A 15,895-nucleotide genomic window follows, 5' to 3' on the forward strand; every position below is an offset into this window, starting at 1 on the left:
CACAGATTTCTCTTCATTGTACAAGGACGTCCACATACTTTTGGCTACTCCATATGACCTGAACCAGGTCATATGGAGAACCAGAGCCATGGCTCTGCTGGCTGTGTCCTATCTACATGGCTCTGGTCTAAGCAGTGGTGGCATAAAGGTTAAAGTAGCGAGCTTGTGACCGGGAGGTCGCCCCAGACTGGCAATCTGGGTGGGGAAAGTTAAAGAGCAGCGCTTGTCTCTCCCTCATTACCACCACTGAGGTGCCCTTGAGCAAGGCCCTTAACCCCAAAGGCTCCAGTGGAGCTGCTCAGTGGCCAGCAGATCAGACTGTGGTAGTACTGGGCAGCTTCCAGGTATGAATGTGATCAGATCAGACTGTGGTAGTACTGGGCAGCTTCAGGTATGAATGTGATCAGATCAGACTGTGGTAGCACTGGGTAGCTTCCAGGTATGAATGTGATCAGATCAGACTGTGGTAGTACTGGGCAGCTTCAGGTATGAATGTGATCAGATCAGACTGTGGTAGCACTGGGTAGCTTCCAGGTATGAATGTGATCAGGTATGAATATGATCAGATCAGACTGTGGTAGTACTGGGCAGCTTCCAGGTATGAATGTGATCAGATCAGACTGTGGTAGTACTGGGCAGCTTCAGGTATGAATGTGATCAGATCAGACTGTGGTAGTACTGGGCAGCTTCAGGTATGAATGTGATCAGATCAGACTGTGGTAGTACTGGGCAGCTTCAGGTATGAATGTGATCAGGTATGAATGTGATCAGATCAGACTGTGGTAGTACTGGGCAGCTTCAGGTATGAATGTGATCAGGTATGAATGTGATCAGATCAGACTGTGGTAGTACTGGGCAGCTTCCAGGTATGAATGTGATCAGATCAGACTGTGGTAGTACTGGGCAGCTTCCAGGTATGAATGTGATCAGGTATGAATGTGATCAGATCAGACTGTGGTAGTACTGGGTAGCTTCCAGGTATGAATGTGATCAGATCAGACTGTGGTAGTACTGGGCAGCTTCAGGTATGAATGTGATCAGATCAGACTGTGCTTGCTTTTGTGATCAGGTATTAATGAATGAATGTGAACTGTGGGAATGTGACAGGTCGTCGTTGCAAATGAGAATTTGTTCTCAATCGACTTACCTGGATTCAATTATTTATTAAAAAATAAATGTCACACAAGAAGGAGATGGAGACTTATAGACGGGACAACAATAGCATTTATAAAAAAGAAATTGGTTTTATATAAAACAGTAAAACTTGATGAGGAAAATGTTTAAAGTCATTCACCTGAACGTTGCATACAGTCACAACGTATGCTGCCCTTACTGTAAAAGGCAAAGGGTGACATGTCTCTGACTAAACTGACTGAAGCGAGGCTGACAGCGGGTCCATTTTCCGAGGGATAGCTGTAAAACCGCAAAAAGGAAACTGGGAACCTTCTCGGCTCTCAGGAGTTTCTCTTTAAAACTCAGGAGTTACATTTAAGAACAATATTCTTTCTCTAAACGACACGTTTGTATGTTTATGTTTTAGACATTTTGAAAAAAAAAAAGGTTCATCAAAAAATAAGTTAAAGTTAAAACACTTTCAAATGTAAAAACATTCCCATTTTCCATGATCCAGATCATTCAAGATGATAGGAAACTCGTGACAATGACAAAACCATATCAACATTTTAAAACAAACTTGAGATCCAGTGAACACCAGCTGCCGTCAGGATGCATGCTGACCCCCACGTTGTCTTCATCACCACTTGAATCTTCTGTACATTTTGGGTTTTTCTGAACAGAGGGGAAAAGAATCACAAAAGGAAACAAGCAAGTGAATTAATGTGTGAACATTACAGAAATTACTGGCTATATTAGCCCATATGCACAACCCCTCCCTCCCTACCTCCCTCCTCCCTCCAGCCTGGACTGAGGTCTAACCTAATACTTGAACAATGGCTGTAACCCTATTACTTCAAACCTCTAATATTGACTGGTGATTTGTGTCTATCCTACTGTCTACTTTATTCTCTTATAATGCCCATATTTAATGCTGTCTTTTTTAAACTGTATACTTGCACTGCTATAGTTTTTATATTCCTATATCTACATTATTCTCTTATATTGTCCATATTTAATGCTGGTCTTTAGACTTTATCCTTGCACCATTGGGCTTATTTGCACTACCACCATGACACACCCTCTCACAGTACCTTACCTGTCCTGTCACTGCTAGCATCTCATGCTTACACATCCCTTAGTATATTCATGTGGCTTTTTAATTTAATTATTAATTTAAAATCTTGTCTTTTACTGTCCATATTATTCATGTGGATTTGTTATTTTATCATCCTGTTTTTGATGTATGTTGTGTGTGATATCTTTAAGCTACTGGAACCTTAAAGTGCTCATATTCTGCTCATTTTCAGGTTCATAATTGTATTTTGAGGTTATACCAGAATAGGTTTACATGGTTTAATTTTCAAAAAACACCATATTTGTGTTGTTCTGCACATTGCTGCAGCTCCTCTTTTCACCCTGTGTTCAGGTCTCTGTTTTAGCTACAGAGTGAGACCTCTCACTGCTGTAACATCTTTGTTGGGAGTCGCACATGCTCAGTAGCTAGGTAAGATCACATGCGTAGTAGCTATGTAAGTTCACATCAGCTAGCTAGCTATTTCTCCAACTTCAGTAGTACAAGGCAGGATTAGCCGCGAGACTTCTTCTAAATCAGGGCGCACTTCCAACTTTGCGTGGAATACCTGCAGACAAGGGACATGTAAGTAGTTCTTTTGTAGATTATGGTGAACTAGTGTGTGTTGTAGCAGTGTTTTGCCATTCAGAACGAGCTAGAATGCTAGCACTAGCTTGCTAGCGCTCGCATGCTATGGTTAGCCACTTCGTTTCAGCTAGTGGCGTAAAAAGCCCTGTCGATTTTGAACAGCTCACCCAGAGACTGAAGGCAGGACACATTCAGAAACCATATCTCACTCTAAACACCATGGATGGTTCTTTTTTCAAAGTTTGTATGTGTGTGGAAGCACCAGAGACACAAAATAACACCCCAAATCCCAGAAAAAGTGATTTTTTTTCATAATATGGGCACTTTAAATTTCCCCTTGGGGATCAATAAAGTAAGTAAGTCAGTCCCTCCAGAAAAACATGATTATGCGATCGCATAATTCAATGCCATAATCAGCCAAAGTCCGCATATTTATGCGGGGGCCGCATTTTTTCAAATACGCCGCACTTTCGCCACATAAATTGCAGATTTCCGTGCAAAATATGCGGGGCTTGCATGATTTCATAATCCCCGCATTTTCGTTGCAAAAAAGTCTGACGTGAACATCATCGAAAAGCTGCAAACGCAATGAAGCCATGATGAAACCGCAGTTTTTGCAAGTTCCCGCAATGTCATCGCATAAAATTGCATAAATATCCCGCATATTCCATCGCATTTTTTAAGAAAACGTGCCGCATAATCAAGGATTTTTGCCCGCAACAATAAAAAAAACAACTCCGCATTTTTCTGGAAGGACTGGTTAGTAAGTAAGTAAGTAAGTAAGTAAGTAAGTAAGTAAGTAAGTATCTATCTATCTATCTGTCTAAATAAGATTATTTTGGTATTTACAGTAAAATATGGTGGATGACTCAACATCCACCATATTTTACTGTAAATACCAAAATAATTGGCATTAAGAGTAAAAGAAAAAAGCAATTTGAGATAAAAAAAAAGATCATCCTGGTAAATGTTTTTGTTGCCAAAAAATAGATATATTGCCATGAAATTTGGTACAGACATCGAAGGTCCCCAAGCATGCAAGCGTTGCATGGTAATTGGCCACAGTGGACATTGTACAAGCTAATGCAGAAAGTGTAAAAGAGTAAAAGTGTACCTTCAGGAACAAAGTCCAGTTTGGTGAGACGGTTGATATGAGTTGTCCTAGTGGCTTCTTCCCACAACTCACCTAAGATAACAGAGTTTCAGTACATGAGGATTACGTCACAAAGCATTCATAAAAGACAAAGATCCATCCTCAGAGCCCTCAGAACAAGAACACAGTAAAAACCAGGAACACTTAGGGAGTGATCCTTCCTTTACCATATGGTCAAACATAAAGTCTGGCCTATGAGAGGTTATGGTACATAGTTAACCCAGTTTTCTTTGTGAGAACGTTTCTACCAGCTACCATCAATATATTCAGTCAATATTTGTCTTTTTTTCCATCAGTATTTCTACACATTATTGTGATTCTACTCATCAGCCACATCATTAAATTATGAATTTACAGGCACCATTTAAATAAATGCAGCTGCAGTTTTTTTAAAAGGGAAATATTTTACATTCTGTTACGTCGTGCTGGAGGACATCAATGGAAAGTAATGTTGCTGGCGCCTGGCAGCGGGAACTGCCGTGTTATAATTTGGACGGTAACATTCAAACAGAGATGTAACTGTGCTGCCATCAACATGTCATAATGGGACATTATGTACAATAATGGGAACCATGTACTCTTATATGACTTATACTTGGGATTTGAACATACCTAGCAGCTAACTTTAACCTGTTTGTATTTTATGATCCATACTGTTGAACTGGTTTTGCATTTTATATATTGTGTAACATTTTTGGATTTGCACCTTATTGTTATCTTAGGCCTTTACATTTGCACTCTTTCCACTTTGGGCCCTATGTTGCACCCAGCGCAGCAAAAAGCCCGACACAACTGTCTTTGCTAGTTTAAGACCGACGTAGTTGTCAGTTTCCCGTCAAGCGCCCACGTCGTTTAAATAGCAAATACACCTGCGCCCATCTGTGGCCCATGGGCGTGCTGGTCTTACAGGGAGAAGTGTTCAGGTGCATTCTGGGCGTGCTGGTCTTACAGGGAGAAGTGTTCAGGTGCATTCTGGGCGTGCTGGTCTTACAGGGAGAAGTGTTCAGGTGCATTCTGGATGTGCTGGTCTTACAGGGAGGTGTGTTCAGGTGCATTCTGGGTGTGCTGGTCATACAGGGAGGTGTGTTCAGGTGCATTCTGGGCGTATTGCTATCTTGAGGCAGCGGGAAGTGATCGCGCCATCGACCAACAAAAACCTGGTCTAAAGTCAATAACGCAGCATTTCATTATTATTTTAACAGAGCATTAGTAAAATGCTCCTAGGCTCGTGCACAGAGCGCGCACACTATGCTTGTTACACACACAGGGACGCACAGCAGCACACACACATGCAGAAGATTACAAATAAAAATATTACGGTGCAAATCCTCCATCATAATAGCAATGCTCCAAGGTCCAAATGCGCCTGGCTTTTAAAGGGAATGGGAGATGATCTCTGATTGGTTTATTGTTACGCCCAAAACACACCTATGATTAATGAAGACACTACCTACACAACCATGCGCCCTAAAAGCACCTGCACCAGGCGCCTCACACTTAGATCATTAAAATAGGCTCTAGTGTGTTGCATCTGCAGCACATAAATTTTCCACGAGGTAAAAAAACTAAAGTTTTATCTCATCTCTAAATAGAGAGACATTTAAGGCACATAACAAGCACCCATAGGAATATGGTCCACAGCTGTGGAAATGCAGAATCCAACCTGTCTTTGCCTGATTTGCATTCAGGGCTAAGTTTCATCTACTGTGAGTGTAAATGTTCTTATTTTGTAATAGTTTTTCTGTTATTTAATCTCCTCTTCAATTACATGTTGGAGAATAAAGGAAGGTTGTAGGAGGGATTTACCTGAGACATGTACGTTCTCATTGGTTCTGGCTTTGAGTGACGGCTTGTTAGTTCTGCTGTATGAGGACGAGAGGGAGGGTCCTGCCTCGTAACTGGTGAAATCCACCTCCACCTGGCGATGACGGCGGGACTTGGAGGCCTGAGAGACAAATTTATACAAAGATTATTTTTTTGCATTTAGCATCTTGACTACATTTAGCATAATACACGATCCTCCAATGGATAGGGCCGGGTATGGTTCAAAATGTTTCGATACAGCTACCGATACCAATACCGTGACGTCGATACCGGTTCCTAAATGATACTTTTTTGATACCAATTTTATAAAAACCAAAAGAAATGACAACATTAAACATAACGGCACAAATCATTTTCTTTTTGTTTCTATGTGAGCCCCGTCTCTGTACAACGTAGAATTTTTCCTGCGTGTCTCTACGAGGTGTAACGTTAGACAGCCAATCACAAACAGTATTAGATCTCGGTAGAAGCATGCTGCGTGCTGATTGGCTCGCTGTTGACAAGATTTACTCCTTGGGTATTGAAATTGGGTATTGAATGACGAGGCATTTTTCGATACTCGATACTTTAGAGCAATTCGGTCGGTGCCTAAAAAGTATTGAATTCAATACCCAGCCCTACCAATGGAAATGTTCATTTGTTACATATTTAAAAATAAAATAAAAAAAAAAAATAGTATAATGTACAAACCTCTGCTGCCTCTCCGTAAGCCTTGGATTTGATGGAGGAGATGAGCTGGGCTCTTTTAGAGCACTGTGGACAAAGAGCATGCAGTCAGTCCACAGCGCCGCCCTCTGGACAAAGTTATTATTACAGCTTCAGAAGAGGTAAAAGGGGACCGACTTCTGGGAAAGTCCCTTCAGTTTGAGCATCTCCTAGAAAGGCCTTCAGTAAGTGTAATGTGGCGTAACTCACCTCCTGCTGAGAGGACGTTCCCTCACCGCTGTCTTTGTCTTCATCTCCACCAGCCCCGCCCTAACAAGCCAAGACACATCGTCTCATCACGTCAACACTAGCCCATATCGTCGACGTTTCATTTCCGGGATATTTTGCAAATGTTGTCATTGTGTGTGATTGGTTTAAAGAAATGCCAATAAGCCAGAGGACATTTTTCTCCCACCCCGGAATGCTATGTGCCCTCCTCCACAGCGCCGTGGAGGAGGGTCTGGCAATGCAAGACTACTAGAGGTGCAACGATGAATCGACTAATTGATTAGTTGTCAACTATTAAATTAATCGCCAACTATTTTGATAATCGATTAATCGTTTGAGTCATTTTTTTATTAAAAAAAAAAAAAAGATTTCTCCGATTCCAGCTTGTTAAATGTGAATATCTTCTAGTTTCTTCTCTACTCTGTGACAGTAAACTGAATATCTTTGAGTTTTGGACAAAACAAGACATTTCCACATTTTTCACCATGTTTTGACTTTTTTATAGATCAAACAACTAATCGATTAATCGAGAAAATAATTGACAGATTAATCGACTATGAAAATAATCGTTAGTTGCAGCCCTAAAGACTACATCAACAGTGGAAAAAGGGACCATAACGTATCAACGTAAAACAAATGTAAAAACCAATAAAATAACCACATTCATCACTTGTAGATATTTTTGAACAAACTGAACTGTAAAAAGTCTAACCTTCCTTTGTTGCCACTTGTAGAAGTCCACCACAGTACTGCGGAGCTCAGGGACCAGCTCTTTGCGGATCAGGTTGATGGACGGATCCGCCTGCAGACAGGCGGAAGTCTTCAGCTTTCCATAGAGATCATCAACATTGGACAATTCCTGCAAAAAGACAAACACAATAGGGCTGCTTGATAATGGAAAAAAAACCAAACATAATCACGATTATTTTGGTCTATATTGAAATGACGACTTCGCACAAGCACAATCCAAAATCCAAAATCCAGTCCAAATGTATTTTTAAGGCATATTTGAAAACAACAACAACAACAGTTGACCAAAGTGCTGTACAATCAGAAAAAATAAACACACAGAAAGAACACAATGAACACAAAAACAACAAAAGACAACAGTTTAACAGCAAAATGACAATAATGAATAGAAAGGAAACTATTCTAATGTGTTAAAAGTAGTGCTGTCAAACGATTAAAATATTTAATCGCGATTAATCACATTAATGTCATAGTTAACTCGCAATTAATCACACATTTTTCTCTATTCTAAATGTCCCTTGATTTCTTTTTGTCCCATTATTTTTTCTCATTTTAATGCTCTTATCAACAGGATACAACGATACTTTTAAAACGGTGCCTGAACCGAAAGATTTATATATATATATATATATATATATATATATTAAAAAAACGAGCACCTTGTTCAATTGTATTTGTCTGTTCAAAAATATAAAACAATAAAAAGTTGATCTAAAAAAAAAAAATAAAAGGAGCACAAAACGGCGAAAACAACCACTGGATGTGAAAAGGGTATTTTACAATAACTTTGAATGCACCACGAGGCTGACGAGGCGAGGCTGAGTCTGTTTTTCAGACAACGGCAGCTACAGTCTGGTGTTAGAATCCTCTCCAGTGAAATACAGTCATACTTTACACCGTTTAGCTGTCAGCACTTTAACCGTGTTTACTCCAGCTGCTAGCTAACGGTAGGCTAACGTTAGCTGCTGCTAAGTGTAGTGTTGACTAGCTAACAGTTGGCTAACGTTAGCTGCTGCTAAGTGTAGTGTTGACTAGCTAACGGTAGGCTAACGTTAGCTGCTGCTAAGTGTAGTGTTGAGTAGCTAACAGTAGGCTAACGTTAGCTGCTGCTAAGTGTAGTGTTGACTAGCTAACAGTAGGTTAACGTTAGCTGCTGCTAAGTGTAGTGTTGACTAGCTAACAGTAGGCTAACGTTAGCTGCTGCTAAGTGTAGTGTTGACTAGCGTCCTGTGCGGCGATGTTTCAGTTCCCTCTAACGTCCGTTTTCGGAGCATCAGAGAGAAGCGCAGGCATTTAAGTGGCATCTAAATAAGGCACCGAAATCCATGTTACTATTGGGTCCGGTAGATAACGGTCGTTAAGGCACCGTTTGCGTTAACGCCATTAACTGACAGCACTAGCTAAAAGCCCAGGAATAAAAATATGTTTTAAAGCTATAGTGTGTAGTTTCTGCCGCCCCCATGAGGAATTCTAAGTAATGACAACAACACTTCCGGGCATCCACATGATACAAGCCTTCTGTGATCACACACAGCCCCCTCCCCCACACAGTTGCTAGTAGCCAAGGAGGACACATGATGGACTCTTCAGAAGAGGTCATTATCTTCACTCAAGTTTCTGCGTGGGAAAGTCACCGGACGCCACAATCTTCTGAACATAGTCATACTGAGAAATCCAGAGAGAGTTGTGTGGAGCTGATAGTCTTAATTAGCTTTGAGCAACTCATTTGGCAACGGCTTGAATGTAACGAACACTCATTAATATCAAAAAGTTACGCACTAAAGCTTTAAAACGGGATTTGAAAACAGGCAGTGTAGGGGCCAACCTAATATGTAGAGGCAACTTATTCCAGAGTTTGGGGGCTACTACAAAGGCGCAGTCTCCCCTGTTCTTCAGCCTTGACCTCGGGACCACAAAATCCTGATTAAAAATGGTGATTAATTGCACAGCCCTAAAACACAACGCACTTAACTTGATCCTTTTAATGATCTACTCTGAAAGTGTTGGAGTGGCGGGGGGTGCTCTGCTCACCTCCAGCAGCTCGATGTTGATCAGCTCCTGTGGACGAGATGCTCGCTCCATGAACGCCTCGCACAGCGCCACCCGCTCCATCTTCCTCTTCTTGTTGAAGACCAGCTGGCAGGAGAGGAAGAGGCATAGGGAGAAGCACAAAGAAGAGAGATTATGTGAAATTGTGAGATACAATCATGTCTTAGAATGATTTTAAGCCAAAGTCCAACTAGTCTAGATTTGATTCCAGTTTCTAAAATGTGAGGATTTTTCGGCTTTAAGTAAGTTTACTTTTAGTACTTTAGTACTTTTAGTACATCTTCCTGACGATACTTACGGACTCTCACTTAAGTAACATTTTAAATGCAGGACTTTTACTTGCAACAGAGTATTTTTATAGTGTGGTATTAGTACTTTTACTTAAAGTGACTATATGTAACTTTTAAATGTTTCTGAAACTGTGTAATGTTCCATCTGATGATCATAAATGACCTGTAACAGCAGACGAGACTAACAGTGAAAAGAATGCTATTTTTATATAGTTTTTATTAATGCCTCTGCCCAGGTCTGGTTTTTCCCTCAAAGTCACAAAATGATTTCTGGCAGGTAGACGGAGCTACAGTCACACATTCTGATGGGTCACAGATTTCTTTGTAACACCGGAAAAGTGTTAGTGTATCCAGCCTTTTGAGCCAGGTAAAAGGTAGCAGGAGATTTCTTTATATAGTCCTACATTTTATTTTATTTTTTGCTGTAGTTATGGTTGATACTGGGGCAGGACCATCACAGGAAAGAAGGAAATTAAACGAAGAACTAAAAGATAAAAGGGAAAGAGAAAGACAACAGGCGGAACCGAGTCAATCTCGGTCTGCCTTTAACAGATGGAGACAATTACGGGATTGTAAATGATTCAAAAATGTCCCCGAATTTGCCCTCAGGTATGTAATATGTCTATTTCATTCATAAAATAACTTAATGTCCGTAGCTGACATTAAATGAGGTCCCCCTTCCTTTTAGTGCCTGGTTTTTATTCCTTTCAGTCCGTGTTTGTGTTGGCCTATTATTTTCTTTTCCCTTGTCCCCCTGTAGTTGTGTAAAGCGTCTCATCGTTTCATGAAATGCTCTATATACAGTGAGGAAAATAAGTATTTGAACACCCTGCTATTTTGCAAGTTCTCCCACTTAGAAATCATGGAGGGGTCTGAAATTGTCATCGTAGGTGCATGTCCACTGTGAGAGACATAATCTAAAAAAAAAAAATCCAGAAATCACAATGTATGATTTTTTAACTATTTATTTGTATGATACAGCTGCAAATAAGTATTTGAACACCTGAGAAAATCAATGTTAATATTTGGTACAGTAGCCTTTGTTTGCAATTACAGAGGTCAAACGTTTCCTGTAGTTTTTCACCAGGTTAACACACTGCAGGAGGGATTTTGGCCCACTCCTCCACACAGATCTTCTCTAGATCAGTCAGGTTTCTGGGCTGTCGCTGAGAAACACGGAGTTTGAGCTCCCTCCAAAGATTCTCTATTGGGTTTAGGTCTGGAGACTGGCTAGGCCACGCCAGAACCTTGATATGCTTCTTACAGAGCCACTCCTTGGTTATCCTGGCTGTGTGCTTCGGGTCATTGTCATGTTGGAAGACCCAGCCTCGACCCATCTTCAATGCTCTAACTGAGGGAAGGAGGTTGTTCCCCAAAATCTCGCAATACATGGCCCCGGTCATCCTCTCCTTAATACAGTGCAGTCGCCCTGTCCCATGTGCAGAAAAACCCCCCCAAAGCATGATGCTACCACCCCCATGCTTCACAGTAGGGATGGTGTTCTTGGGATGGTACTCATCATTCTTCTTCCTCCAAACACGGTTAGTGGAATTATGACCAACAAGTTCTATTTTGGTCTCATCTGACCACATGACTTTCTCCCATGACTCCTCTGGATCATCCAAATGGTCATTGGCAAACTTAAGACGGGCCTTGACATGTGCTGGTTTAAGCAGGGGAACCTTCCGTGCCATGCATGATTTCAAACCATGACGTCTTAGTGTATTACCAACAGTAACCTTGGAAACGGTGGTCCCAGCTCTTTTCAGGTCATTGACCAGCTCCTCCCGTGTAGTTCTGGGCTGATTTCTCACCTTTCTTAGGATCATTGAGACCCCACGAGGTGAGATCTTGCATGGAGCCCCAGTCCGAGGGAGATTGACAGTCATGTTTAGCTTCTTCCATTTTCTAATGATTGCTCCAACAGTGGACCTTTTTTCACCAAGCTGCTTGGCAATTTCCCCGTAGCCCTTTCCAGCCTTGTGGAGGTGTACAATTTAGTCTCTAGTGTCTTTGGACAGCTCTTTGGTCTTGGCCATGTTAGTAGTTGGATTCTTACTGATTGTATGGGGTGGACAAGTGTCTTTATGCAGCTAACGACCTCAAACAGGTGCATCTAATTTAGGATAATAAATGGAGTGGAGGTGGACATTTTAAAGGCAGACTAACAGGTCTTTGAGGGTCAGAATTCTAGCTGATAGACAGGTGTTCAAATACTTATTTGCAGCTGTATCATACAAATAAATAGTTAAAAAATCATATATTGTGATTTCTGGATTATTTTTTTTTAGATTATGTCTCTCACAGTGGACATGCACCTACGATGACAATTTCAGACCCTCCATGATTTCTAAGTGGGAGAACTTGCAAAATAGCAGGGTGTTCAAATACTTATTTTCCTCACTGTACAGTGGCACTTATAAGTTTATGAAACCATGCTTAAGTTGACTAAAAAGAGGAATAAAAAAAACATATTTTGGAAATTGATCTTAATGCCTTTAAGGACACCAATTTTCTTTGTGAATGAATAATGTATCATAAATAAATAAATGTTCTTCCTTAAAATACAGGGGGCATAAGTCAGTACACCCCTATGTTAAATTCCCATAGAGGCAGGCAGACTTTTATTTTTAAAGGCCAGTTATTTCATGGATCCAGGATACTATGCATCCTGATAAAGTTCCCTTGGCCCCCACATCATCACATACCCTTCACCATACCCCCACATCATCACATACCCTTCACCATACCCCACATCATCACATACCCTTCACCATACCCCCACATCATCACATACCCTTCACCATACCCCACATCATCACATACCCTTCACCATACCCCACATCATCACATACCCTTCACCATACCCCACATCATCACATACCCTTCACCATACCCCCACATCATCACATACCCTTCACCATACCCCACATCATCACATACCCTTCACCATACCCCCACATCATCACATACCCTTCACCATACCCCACATCATCACATACCCTTCACCATACCCCACATCATCACATACCCTTCACCATACCCCACATCATCACATACCCTTCACCATACCCCCACATCATCACATACCCTTCACCATACCCCACATCATCACATACCCTTCACCATACCCCCACATCATCACATACCCTTCACCATACCCCACATCATCACATACCCTTCACCATACCCCACATCATCACATACCCTTCACCATACCCCACATCATCACATACCCCACATCATCACATACCCTTCACCATACCCCACATCATCACATACCCTTCACCATACCCCCACATCATCACATACCCTTCACCATACCCCCACATCATCACATACCCTTCACCATACCCCACATCATCACATACCCTTCACCATACCCCACATCATCACATACCCTTCACCATACCCCCACATCATCACATACCCTTCACCATACCTAGAGACTGGCATGGGGCACTTTCCCTAAAATCATCTCTCAATGCAAATCAAACCAGATATTAGGTTAACTAACTAAAATAAAACCATGCCAGTCTCTAGGTATGGTGAAGGGTATGTGATGATGTGGGGTATGGTGAAGGGTATGTGATGATGTGGGGGTATGGTGAAGGGTATGTGATGATGTGGGGGTATGGTGAAGGGTATGTGATGATGTGGGGTATGGTGAAGGGTATGTGATGATGTGGGGGTATGGTGAAGGGTATGTGATGATGTGGGGGTATTTTAATTCCAAAGGCCAAGGGAACTTTAAGTAAAGGATCTGAATACTTCTTCCACCACTGGACTCCAGACTCTGGGTCAGGACTCACCTTGTATAAAGGGCCTCTCAACCACTGAATCTCCACAGTACACACTCAATATTCCTACATGAAATGATATTTAGTGACTATCCAATGTGACTGTGTGTGTTGATGTGAGGCAGGCAGCTCACCACAGTGGGCATGGCGGTGAAGTTGAAAGCTTTGTGGCACATCAGCTCTCGGAGGATGTAAATGACGTCGAGGTGATGAGCGTCCATGGCGTCCTTCTCAAACTTCTTCACGTCCTCCCAGTTCTTCAGCGCCAGACGGATCTGTAGCCACACACACACACACACACACACACACACACACACACACCTGACTATTTGAACACATTAATGCACACAGGCAACTATTAACATCTCTTGTCTTGTAGGCCCTGTTTTTCTTTATTTTGTTACGTTGTTGTTGCTCTGTTGACATTTTTTGTCTTCCCTCTTGCATCATATAAGAAAATTTAAATAAAAAGGCGAGGTGCTGTGTTCCTGACCTGCTCTGGGGGCGAGGCGCTCTGACACTGATACAGGCTGAACAGCAGGTAGAGTCCTCCCACTCTGATCTGGAAGCTGAACGGAGGCAGGAAGAAGCTGTAGGCCGTGTCCAGAATCAGACGGCTGAACGCCCGCTTCTCATGATTCACTGTACCGCTGCAAAACAATCACAGCAACGCCTGTTAAATACTGAAAACGTCAAATTCAGAAGAAGAATGATACAGAAGATTGCACCACGTTTTAAACAGGAACGGTCCTGAGATTATTCCATCTCATAATTAACAGCTCAGTAGGCGACCTGTTTATTTACGGTCTCATAAATATGTGTATTTTCTCAAATATGTACCACTTATAACAAGTATTAGTATTATGAGAAACATCCAAGCAAATATAACCTAAGAGAATTTTAACGATGAAAAAAGCAGTAATACTACAGTGTAGAAATACTCTGTTACACAGTAAAGTAGTGCATTCAAAATGTAACTGAAAGTAGAGCTGGGCAGTATATCAATATTATATTGATATCGTGATATGAGACTAGATATCGTCTTAGATTTTAGATATCGTAATATCGTAAATGGTATAAGTGTTGTCTTTTCCTGGTTTTAAAGGCTGCATTACAGTAGAGTGATGTCCTTTTCTGAACTTACCAGACTGTTCTAGCTGTTCTATTATTTTTTACCTTTACCCACTCAGTAATTATATCTACATTACTGATGATTATTTATCTTAAATCTCATTGTGAAGACATTTTTTATAAGCACCAATTGTCAACCCTATAATATCGCCACAGTATCGAGATATTAGGACAAGAATATCGTGATATCTGATTTTCTCCATATCGCCCAGCCCTAACTGAAAGTACAAAAGCATTAGCATCAAAATATACCTTAAGCAGCAAAAGTAGAAAGAAAATCCTTAAATTAGGTAAAGTGCCTCACAAGTGTACTTAAGTACAGTATTTGATCTAATGTGCCACCACGACTTCAAAATAAAACAATAAAGTGATATTTTTTTGGGTTAAACTTACTAGAAAATCTGTGCGAAATTCATTTCCCTCCATATTTTGGAGAAAATCTCGAAGCGGACGGAGTCGGTGGTCTGGAAGCGGCCTAGCAGCTCCTCACAGTCGGCCTTGACTTGTTTCCGACAGAAGTCCATCCCGCTGCTGACAACAGTTCCAACTCATGAGCTGGATTATTAATTATTAATAACGATCACATGTCATCCCAGTTATACGAGGAAGCGAGTCTGGTTGAGCTACAAACATGAAACATCCACAATGTAAACACACAACTCACCAACGACCGTCGAAGGTTTAGTGCGTCATCAGTACGACATCTTCGCCATGCTTTCGTGATGCCTTCAAGTATAAGAGAGACTAGAGAAATGTGTTTATAACAAGACCGGACACTCCATAACAACTATGCCTAAAGACAGCATTGCTAGATTCGAATTAAACCTTTGAGTTACATGACATATCTTAAACGTGTAGTAGGTACATTTCATAGATATATATCTATGGGTACATTTCACATACGTAAGGCAAGTTTTCTCTAAGTCATTCCAAGATCTTAACATTTTTCTGGTGATTTCAATTTGTGCGTTGATACATTAACACTGTGAACGCAAACTATATTGTAAAAAGAAAAAAGAAAAATAATAAATAAAAAAGTTGTATTTTCTGTAGCCCGATTGTTATATTGACTCATGGATGTCATGGTTTATTTATTATGTTTAAATACCTTGTCTTTTTTTAATTTACTTTTTCATACATCATTTGATTCATATGTATTTTTTTATACCATGGGTGTATTATTACCATA

General features: G+C 40.9%; 1 protein-coding gene across 1 annotated transcript; it reads right to left on the bottom strand.

The window, feature by feature from the left end:
• Positions 1-1,219: 1,219 nt before the first annotated feature.
• snapc1b (small nuclear RNA activating complex, polypeptide 1b) lies at positions 1,220-15,424 on the bottom strand. Its single transcript, XM_031280304.2, has 10 exons — positions 15,100-15,424; positions 14,069-14,225; positions 13,710-13,850; positions 9,468-9,572; positions 7,399-7,545; positions 6,669-6,728; positions 6,444-6,506; positions 5,736-5,874; positions 3,891-3,962; positions 1,220-1,788 (listed from the first exon to the last, which is right to left on the bottom strand). The coding sequence occupies exons 1-10, from the start codon at positions 15,228-15,230 to the stop codon at positions 1,754-1,756; spliced, it is 1,050 nt and encodes a 349-aa protein (XP_031136164.1). The 5' UTR covers positions 15,231-15,424; the 3' UTR covers positions 1,220-1,753.
• Between the last annotated feature and the right edge of the window lie 471 nt (positions 15,425-15,895).

Source organism: Sander lucioperca, chromosome 18 (genome assembly GCF_008315115.2).
Source record: "Sander lucioperca isolate FBNREF2018 chromosome 18, SLUC_FBN_1.2, whole genome shotgun sequence".
In the NCBI taxonomy this organism is placed as follows: domain Eukaryota; kingdom Metazoa; phylum Chordata; class Actinopteri; order Perciformes; family Percidae; genus Sander; species Sander lucioperca.